Raw genomic sequence first — 10,369 nt, 5'->3', positions numbered from 1 at the left:
CTCCCTCTGCCCAGAGCACTTTCTCTCCTTCCGTCCGTGGCCGACTCATCTGCGTTGTCAGGTGCCAGTTTAAAACACTGTTTCCTCCAAGAAGTCTTCCCGGATTTACCAAACTAGGTCAGGCCCCTGGGCGGGTGCTCGCTTTGTACACTGTCCTCTTCTGCCCTAGAACTTATGTCTTTAATTAGAGATTCCTCGGTGTGATAATTGGTTCAGTGTCTCTTCCCCCCTCAACTGGATGGCAAACTCTGTAATGGGAAAGACGGTGAGCTTTTCCTGCCCTGGCACATAATAGGTGCTCAATAAACACGTGGTGAGTGACTGGTCAAAACTCCTCACACCTCCGGGTGAAAAGCATGCGGGGTGGTGGGAGCGGGCTCTGCTCCCTTTCCAGCTCCAGCCCCGGAGCAATTCAGAGATGGGGTGGGTGCGGCTGCGCCCCACAGGCTCCCTTTTGCACTTCATGCAAGTGGACTGGGGAAGGCACTGCAATTGGTCGCTTCTCGCGCGAAGAGAAATCACCTCTGTCCTGCTTTGCAATATCTGTGCTATTTTGGGCTGTTTCTCTCTTCTGGGCCCATTTGTATGGGAGCAATAATTTCACCATTTGACTACGCAGAGGCCCAATTAATATTATAAATATGGCCCCATAAAATGCACTTCTTGACATCAGAACGTTTTGTTGCTAATTACTCTCCAAGGTCTTTAATTTCGAGTCCTCCTTGGTGACTTAGCGTAGAAATTCAAGGGCACAGTCATTTCCCTCAAAGGGGAAGGAGCACGAAGGGATGCCAAGTTTCTGTCGACTTGCCCTTCCTGCCAGGAGGATCTTGGTTTTTTGTTCTTCTCCCATTTTCCTGGACAGAAACAAACAACAAACCAACAAAAACTGTATTGGAACAAAGGTCTGCATTTCTGGGGGGGGGGGGGGGGGGGCGGGCATTACTCATTCACGCATGTATTCCTTCAAGCAAAGTTTACTGGGACCTGCTGGGTGGCAGTTCCGGTGTGCGGGCCGAGGGTGCCAGGAGAACCCGCACAGCAGTGTCTCCAGGTGACCCCGTGTCCTGCGTGGGAGGGGGGGAGGGTAGGGGCGAGGAGCCTGCCACTTCCCGGTGTTTCTCTCGGGGGCGGGCTCGAGAGCGCTGGCCCAGCTGCAAGTGGCACGCCTGTCTCCAGAGGCTGAAATCGGGAGAGGTTTGGTCATTTCTCATCTGAAAGGCCCTGGCTCACGGCGAGGAGTTTGCATTTTAGTATTTTGAATGGGTTGATGCAATAGGAACAGATGGCCAAAGCTTGTCATTTTAGGGAAAATAAAGAAATATTGCTCTGCTTAATCTGGCTCTTTTTCACACTCTTCCCCGTGCCCTCCCCACTGCGCAGATTCAGATGCAACAACATTTAAAGCAAAATGCTAATAATATCCTCTCGGGCTCTCAGGTCTCTTCACCCGAAAGGACCCTAACGCTGTGGGCCATCTCTGGGTTCACCGGCTCTGTTCGGCCTTTGTTCCTGGAAGGTGTTGCTTTGGGGGAACATGGGGTGGCGGGGAAGTGAGACCAGCTTGGGTGTCTCTCTGTCGTGCAGAAAACTAGCCCTGCGGATGCTTTATGAACCAGAGCGGCCCCCCTCCCAGGGACCCAGCGGGGAGGAGCGGAGGTGGGTACCACCGTTCGGAGCCGCCTCTCCACCTGCCCCTGGGCTGCAGGGGGCACCCGCTCTCGCTGCAGGCAGCTCCTGCTCCAGAGAAGGCGGACCGCCACCGCCTTCACCTGCACCCCACCTGCCCGGCCTCCATCCCCACTGAGTGGCTCTGAAGTTTCCCGCGATCCTGCTCGGACAGAGCGTCCGAGGAGACGAGCTGCTGCGGGAGGGAGAGGAGTGTGGCTCTGGCACCGAGACCAGGAACTCCTGGGAGAATGAGCATCCTGCACCGCGTGGCTTGCCGACCGCTCGCCGGCTTCAGTAGCAGGAGCCTCCGGGATGCTTCTGAGTAAACAACAGCTCTGTGGCCACACGGTGTTTTATGAGCTGAGTCATCAGACTGGCTGGCTCCTGGAAGGCCGCGGATTCTCCAGGCGGCAGCGGGCAAGGGGAGCGGAGCGGGGGAGCCGGCCAGCTTTGCAGAGGGCCAGGCTCATTCGCCGAAGGTGACGGGGCGCGGGGCATCATTATGGAGCCTGATGTGTTAAGAACATTGTTGACTAACGGAAGTTCCACTTCACAGAAATAGATGCTGCTGTCTGCATCACGTACAGATCTGCTGGATTTCGGGCGATTATGAATGACCGCCAGTCCTCAAGAGTTTCCTGCTGAAAACTGGATTCCCGTCCCACTCAGCAAGTTGCAGTTTATCATCAGAGGCAATGAGTTCAACCCCAAAGTCATCGCGACATGTTAAGTCAAACCGCAAACTTTCTTGTTTCTTAAGCTCAATTTGCTCCTCTTTTACATGGCTACTCAGTACGGTGTCTCGATGGATTTTTCATTAAAGCCAAGGTGCCCATATCCAGGGAATTTACCCTAATTAACTCCAGTTTCTGAATTCGGAGATTTGTGATTGGCTGAAGCCACAACCTGTTTCATTGTGTTCTCAGGAAATGTACAGGCAGATCACTCACCCCTGAGCGTACTGGAGCTGGGTGCCTGTTAGGTGGCGGGCACCATGTCAGTCTGTGTGGGGTAAAACCACATGAAGAGCAATCGTTGCCACTGAGGAAGGAAGTAGATGCTTGTCAATGTGCAAGGTGGACACACTGATCTCTCGGAGGAGGTGGGGGAGGAAGGGCTGCAGGAGAGGCCTCATGGAGAGCAGCACCCTTCCCGAAAGGGCAGCAGGGGAAGCTGGCCTTGGGGGGTGAGGAGGATCTATGTGTCAAGACAGGAGAGCACATGGGCTGAGGGGTACTGCACGCAAAGGCCCAGCCAGAGCCAGGGACTAGCAAACTCCAGTTTGTGTCTGGCGTTGGGATGGCCCTGGGGGCTCTTGGGGGAGTAGTTTCTGGGAGGTGACAGGGTCAGAAAGCAGAACTTGGAGGACTGAGAGCCAAAGGAATTGCATTGAAACAAAAGGATCTGCAGTGGATGATTCTCCTTCGAAGACAGACGAAGAGGCGCATGAGAGAGGGGATGGGGCATGAGGGTACCCACAGGGCAGATGGTCCCTGGACCATAGGAGCCTGTGGAGCAGAACAGAGTAAAAATGGGGTACAGGGAGCAACAGCGGTGCAGTGGGTTCCTGGGGATCCTGACGAGGGGCGGACGGCGAACCTGGGTGGGTGATGGTGAGAACAGAAAGAGGCGTGGGTGGGTGGGAGGGGGGCAGGGCGCCAGGGTCCTGATGTTCAGAGGCAAGCTGGAGGTCAGCTCTCCTGCCGGGAGGGGTGTGCATGTGCGGGTGAGAGCCGACCGAGAGCCCGAGGAAGGGCTCAGGGCAGATGCTGAGGGCACAGGAGAGCAGGTGCACCGTCCCGCTGCAGGTGGATTCTCCAGACACGTGCTCTGCCCTTTTGCTTCAGCTCAAGAAAACAGCCTAAATTTAGCACAAACAGCAAGACCGTGGGGGCCTGGGTCTGACTGGATGCCCCCTGGTTGAGGTGCGCAGTCCCGGACCGGGGCTGTCTGCGTCTGGGGAACCTGCCGTCTGAGATGGGTGCAGACCGGGAACGAGAGGGGAAACTGGGAAAAGCCATCTTTGGCGCTGAGACGTCACCACGTATATCCGCTGATGGGGCGAAACCAGAGGATGAAATAAGAGCTTTAAGGTTGTCCAGAAGGTCTGTGTAACCTGGCCCGCGTGCGGGATAGCTCCCCGGAGAAAGATCCGTGGGACTGTGGCTTCATCCCCTGGTAACATTCCATGGTAGCCATGGGGCAGGGGGCTGTCACCCTGGAACAGTTAGCGACCTAAGTAAGGGCATCTCTTTTCTTATGTTCCCGGGCCAACAAAGCGCCTAGCTATTGAGAAACTCAATCGTCCACAGAGCATTTTCGGGGGGCAGGAGTGGGCAGCCTTCATTGGTGGGAGGAGGAGTCTTATAGGAACTTGGAGCTGGTGGCAATACAGTAGTCCCCCCTTATCCACGGTTTCATTTCCCACAGTTCCAGTTGCCTATCTTCACCTTGCAGTATGAAAATATTGAGTGGAAAATTCCAGAAAAACACAATTCATAAATTTTACATTGCATGCCGTTCTGAGGAGTGCGATGAAATTCCACCGGGGACGTGAATCACCCCTTTGTCCAGTGTGTTCGTGCCGGGGACACTCTCCACCGTTAGTGACTTAGTGGCTGTCTCGGTTATCAGATAGACTGTCACTGTATTGCACGCAGTGCTTGTGTTGTTCCAGGAACGTTTATTTTACTTAACAATGGCCGCAAGGTGCAAAAGTAGTGATGCTGGCAATGTGGGCATGCCAAAGGGAAGCTGCCCAGTCCTTCCTTTAGGTGAGAAGGCATGTACATATAGGAAAAAACATAGGGTTTCATGCTACCCACAGTTTCCGGCACCTACTGGGGGTCTTGGAATGTATCACCCCATGACTAATGGGGATTATGGGGGACCACTGGAATCCAGCTGAGCACAGTCAGGCCTGGGAGGAGGAAACCAATCCCAAATGACACTGGGAAGGAAGACTCAATAAGATTTGTCGATGACCAAGATATTCTTGTACTCGCCTTGCTTCCTATTCAGCAAGTATGTATGTCAGGTGCCAGTCTGGGTGCTGAGGGACCAGAAGGGTGGCTTTCCCCTGGCGCTTGCCTTTTGGGAGAAAGAAAACACAAATGCATGCAGCCGGGATCCCAGGACAGGAAGGACTCAGTCAGGCTGCTGGTCCATCAGGGAAGGTTTCCTAGAGGTGAGGCACCCAGCTGGGCTGTGAAGAGTGGGGTGTCTAAGAGTGATAGGGAGGGACGACACCAGGGTTTGCACTTGGTAGTGCTGGGGATGGGTGGATGGGTGGGTGGGTGGATGGATGGATGGGTGGGTGGGTGGGTGGGTGAGTGGGTCGATGGATGGGTGGGTGGGTGGATGGATGGGTGGGTGGATGGATCTGCTGGTATGCGGGCTGGGAACACCATTGGTCAGGCATCGTTGGAAAGGAAAAGCCTTGCAGTTGTCAGACTAGCCGGGTCTGTGATGAGGGGTGGACCTAGTGTCCGAAGATGATCTTCATCGGCACAAGAACGAACAGGTTCTTAGGGAGGACAGAAAAGAGGAAAGTTCTGGGAACCGACCCAGGAAGGCAGAGACCTAGGAGCTGCAGAGGAGGAGCCCAGGGCAGGAACCCCTGATCCCAGGAGGAAGCACTTCCTACTGTGGTTGTTGTCCCCCAAATTTACCGCGTGGCCAACGCGGCAAAACACAGGCCTCCAAGGCCTCGGGCCTCCAGGAGACCCGAGAGGCGGGGGCGCGAGCACGTCCCCCCTGTTCTCCCGCGGCCACGCCACCCCGCCCACGGGGCCTTTCTGGGGGTGCTGCTGGGGCAACGCCGTGGGGCCCCTGGATGGGTCTGGAAAACGGCATCCTCCTCATCCTCCCGGCTCCCCGCTCTCCGGCCAGGGGGCCCGCGGCGACCTCGACCGGCCGGGCAGGAGGCAGTGGACGCGCAGCCCTGGGGCCCCCGGGCCTCCCACCTGCCCGGCCCGCCCCCTCCCGCGCCCGCGGCAGCCGGGCCCTGGGTCCCCCGCGAGCCCGCCCCGACCTGCGCCGGCGGCCGAGCGCTCTCGCGGGCTCCCTGGCTGCGGGGGGCTCTCGCGCGGCTCGGGCGGCGCGAGCTCAGGCAGCGCGAGCCCCCGCGCGGGAGCGGCGCATGCGCGGGAGCCGAGCCCGCCGAGGCGAGCCGACCAGACCCGCGGCGGCGCCGGAGCCGGAGCCGGAGCCGGGCAGCGCGGCGGTGCGGGGCCGAGCGGCGGCGCGGGAGCGGAGGCGGCGGGCAGGCGGCGAGCCCTCGCCCACCCCGCCGGGGACCCCTCGGTCGCCCGTGGAGCCTCGCGGCGCGGACGTGGCGGCGGCGGCAGCCCCCCGGGCGGCCTGTGAGCGATGCGCCACCCGCTGCCCCGCGCCGCCTGACCGCCCCCGCCTCGGCTCGCGGTGCGCCACCGCCGGGCCCGCGGCCGTCCCCGCCGCGCTGTCGCCCGGCCGCCGCGCCCGCGGGGCCGCGCCCGGCCCGGCCATGTGGACCCCCACGGAGGAGGAGAAATACGGCGTAGGTAGGTGAGGCTCGGCCCGGCCCGGCGCCGGGGGCGGGGGGCGCGCCCGTGCTCGCGGTCCCGCCGGCCCCGCCTCGGCTCGCGCCCGCGCGCCCCCGGCTCTGCCCGCAGGCTGCGCGGCCTGAGCGCGGGGGCGGCGCGGGCGCTGGGCGCGAGGCGCGGGGGTGGGATGGGCCCCGGGCGCGGGGAGGGCGGCAGAGGGCGCTGGCGGCGCGGCCTCGGCAGGTGCGGCGGCGGCGGCGCGCGGGGGGCGGGCAGGGCCCGCGGGCGCCCAGGTCTCGGGTGCGGGGCACCGGCAGCTTTCCCCGGGAAGCCGGATCCTGGAAGTCGGTTTTCTCCGCCCCCGAACCGAACCTCAGTTTGAAGGAGGTTCCGCACCGCGGTGAGCAGCCCAGTGTGTGGCCCGGAACGTTACACAACGAAGGGTGCAAGGCACTGACATCACTCTCCCGGCTGGGGCTCTGCGGGCCTTTGCCTTCCGGGGCTCGGTCCGTTTTCACCTGTGTGGCCGTCGGTGTGACAAGTAACTACCGTCGTGGGAGGCGGTTTTGGAGACGCTCGGCGGGCGCTCAGGGCGCGGGCACTGGCCCGGCTTTGTTCAGCCTGCATTCCTCCTGGATCCCCACTCTAACCCGTTACCAGCGTTACATTCCAGGCGTTGGCCGCTTCTCCCAGCAGGTGACACCTTTGAGAAGGGAACTGGATGAGCTAAGGCAGCGGTTCTCAACCTTCTGGCCCTTTAAGTACAGTTCCTCATGTTGTGACCCAACCATAAAATTATTTTCGTTGCTACTTCATAACTGTCATATTGCAACTGTGATGAATCGTCATGTAAATCTCTGATATGCAGGATGGTCTTAGGCGACCCCCGTGAAAGGGTCGTCGCGACCCACAGGTTGTGAACCGCTGATAAGGGCTTGACTGTCGCTTTTGCTTTTATAACGTTAGGGCTCACATTGCGTTCTTGTCAGTCAGTCACCTGTCGTCGCCGCCGGTTGGAAACAGGTTTAAAATGCCGAGGGTGCAGTGTTGTCTTTTCCTCCCTCCCCAAAGTTGTAATGGAAGATTGTAGATGGGTGATCTGCCTAAACATAGATTGTTGTTTCCCGTTTCTTACCGCAGCTAAATCAAGATTTCGTTCACAGTTCGGTACAAAATCACTTCTTAAACTGGCAGTGGCAGCAGACGTTTAGGAATGCCATCAGGCAAGTTATGTGCAAACTGCATTTATTTAAATGGAAGGACTTGCAGTGAGCTCGGTGCGGGTAGCAGAGCGGGTTTGGAAAGGTAACGTCCTGAAGTTCCTAATGAGCTCAGCTCCGTTGGCCCGAGGACAGACGCCGGGTGGGGGTGAGAACAGGAGCCCTAGTCCTGGGGTCTGCTGAGCCGGTGGGGGACGTGAGGCCAGGCAGGGATTCACCTCTTTACCCTTCCTCTTCGAGTTTCCCCTAAAGACGAAGTGGATTCTGTGACTTGAAGCGTTGGTGGCCTGTCTTCTCTGTAACTTGCACTCGGAACTGCTTATCTGGAATAATGAATAATTGACGACTGTCCAGTGGTACCCCATTTCTTTCCTTTTGGGGAGGAATCCTAGAGTCGTGGAGTTGGCGGGGTTGTGAGTCTTGGCTTCTTTACTGGTGTTGTGGCCAAGTTATTGAATGTCATTTTCTTTTTAAAAAATATATTTTTATTGATTTCAGAGAGGAAGGGAGGGAGAGAGAGAGAAACATCAATGATGAGAATCATTGATTGGCTGCCTCCTGCACGTCCCCTGCTGGGGATTGAGCCCTCAACCTGGGCCTGTGCCCTGAACAGGAATCAACCCGGAGACCTCTTGGTGCCTGGGTGGATGCTCAACCCCTGAGCTACACCCGACTAGGCCATCATTTTCTTAATGTGTAACTTGGGGATAGTATTTACCTCCAGGGTGGTGAAAATCAAATGAGAGCCTACCAAGTGCTTAATAAACGTTAATTTCTTATTTTCCCCTTAGCACCTAGACTAGAGTAATAACAACACTAGGCAGCTCTTTCCTCAGGTGTGAGTTCTGAGGAGGAGGCAGTGCCAGGTAATCAAGATAGGCATCTGCGAATCTCTGGGCGCTAGGATTTAGTATGTGATTTACTCAGGAAGACGAATGACATTCCTGATTTCTCAAGACTGTGGGCTTAGCTTTAGAAAGACGGTTATTTCCTGTGGAGGGCACAGCATGGGCATAGGGAAGGACTTAAATGCTTGTTAACTGAGAGGGAGTTATTCTGAAGACGTGAGCAGCTGTGGTTTAGTATAATTTAGCTGCCTTTTCTGCCATACAAGGCAACTCTCTTCTCTCATTGCTTTCTTCTTTTGTCCCTTCCTCAGTTATGGCCTGAAAGTTCTTGTATAAATTGTCCAAAACTCAGGATACATTCCCCCCTCCCCACCCCACCCCTAATGCGAATGCTAGGGCTATATTCCTAGGCCTGTTCATAAAATCCAGGTCAGTTTATAATGTAGCTTAAGTATTGCACATAAAATAAGAAAAATAGTCAAGTAAAAGTGGTATGTTAGCTGCATTATTTCTTTAATTACTAACTTGAAAATCTATTTTTTCTATGAGAAAATGTTTTGAGTTTTAGCTTTGATTTTTTGTTGTTGTTATTATTAACCTTCACCCGAGGATATTTTTCCATTGATTTTCAGAGAGAGTGGAAAGGAGAGGGAGAGACAGAAACATCGATGTGAGAGAGACACATGGATTGGTTGTCTCCCGAACTTGCCCCAACCAGGGCCAGGAATTGAGCCTGCAATGGAAGTGCGTGCCTGTGCTGCGCCAGCACGGCCGTGGGTGAACCTGAGGGGCGTGGGGGGCGGTGAAGGATTAAAGAAGACAGACAAGAGAATAAAGCTGGGGCTGGGTGGGATGCTGCCCTCTGATTAGGCAGGGGTGGGCAAACTTTTTGACTCGAGGGCCACAATGGGTTCTTAAACTGGACCGGAGGGCCGGAACAAAAGCATGGATGGAGTGTTTGTGTGAACTAATATAAATTCAAAGTAAACATCATTACATAAAAGGGTACGGTCTTTTTTTTCAATAGTTTTATTCATTTCAAGCGGGCCGGATCCGGCCCGCGGGCCGTAGTTTGCCCACTGCTGGATTAGAGAGACAGCGCCACGGCCTGCAAGCTGAGTTCTTCATTTTATAGCCAGATTCCAGGAGGCAAAGTAAGGGCGTGGTTTTACAATGTTCTCCTGGGTTTGGAATCCACTCAATTACATGCACCTGATCAAGCTTTGTTTACTTGCTGCACCTCCCGCAGCCCACATCACTCAGCCACGTGGGGCCACAGGTTCGGACCATAACGTCAAGCTCACAACCATAGCCTTTGGCTATAATTGTGCTGGGATGTGCACGTGGCTTTGCTAGGAGAGGATCGTGTCCTCTCATTAGTCCCAGGCTTGAACCTGTCCAAACGCTGTAGCCGCTCTCCACATGTGCCCATGATCGGAATCGAACTCGGGACCCTTCATTCCACAGGCGGATGCTCTATCCACTGAGCCAAACTGGCTAGGGCTCAGCTTTGATTTTTATCACCAACTTGGAGCACAGATTTCTGTCTCTGCTTGCTACCCATTATCCTGACAGCAAGGGGGGAAACTTTTTCTATGTACTTCCCACCGATTGGAGGCATTGCTCAGGTGTTGGTGAGGAAGGAGCCCTTGTTGCAGCCGTGCAAAGGAGTTTCCCCTTGCACTGGTAAGATTTGACATTGGTAAGATTTTTGAGATCCTGTAGTAATATTTTACTGCCTTTTAATAATTTACAGATTATGTACAGCTTATAACATTTTAAAATTAGTTGATATATTAACTTTGGACAAGGTGATATCTGAGCTTCCCTTGCAGTTAAATTTTCTGGTTGACTTTAGAGCAGTGGTTCTCAACCTTGGCTGCACATTAGAATCACCAGGGAATCTTTTTAAAATCCTGATTTCTGGGCCTCATCCTCCGGGAATTCTGTTTCTTTGTTACGAATGTTGTGGCCCCACCCCATAACAAAGAAACAGAATTTCTGGAGGATGAGGCCCAGAAATCAGGATTTTAAAAAGATTCCCAGGTGATTCTAATGTGCAGCCAAGGTTGAGAACCACTGCTTTAGAGGGAGGGGAGGAACCTGC

General features: G+C 55.5%; 1 protein-coding gene across 10 annotated transcripts in view; it reads left to right on the top strand.

Moving 5' to 3' along the window:
• The first annotated feature begins 1,130 nt into the window (after positions 1–1,130).
• The window catches only part of DOCK3 (dedicator of cytokinesis 3), a 182,516-nt gene continuing 173,277 nt past the window's right edge, over positions 1,131–10,369 (top strand). For 6 of the 10 annotated variants that reach the window (XM_036333427.1, XM_036333432.1, XM_036333429.1 and 3 more), the window contains exon 1: positions 1,131–2,396. In XM_036333427.1, the coding sequence (XP_036189320.1) occupies positions 2,285–2,396 (112 nt within the window). In that variant the 5' untranslated portion in view covers positions 1,131–2,284. Of the gene's footprint in view, positions 2,397–5,847; positions 6,213–10,369 lie in introns of those variants that run through there. The other 4 variants (XM_036333428.1, XM_036333426.1, XM_036333424.1 and 1 more) reach the window with 2 other exon arrangements.

Source organism: Myotis myotis, unplaced genomic scaffold (genome assembly GCF_014108235.1).
Source record: "Myotis myotis isolate mMyoMyo1 unplaced genomic scaffold, mMyoMyo1.p scaffold_m19_p_13, whole genome shotgun sequence".
In the NCBI taxonomy this organism is placed as follows: Eukaryota; Metazoa; Chordata; class Mammalia; order Chiroptera; family Vespertilionidae; genus Myotis; species Myotis myotis.
The sequence above is the reverse complement of the archived record's forward strand: the minus strand, read 5'-3'. Positions and strand labels throughout refer to the sequence as shown.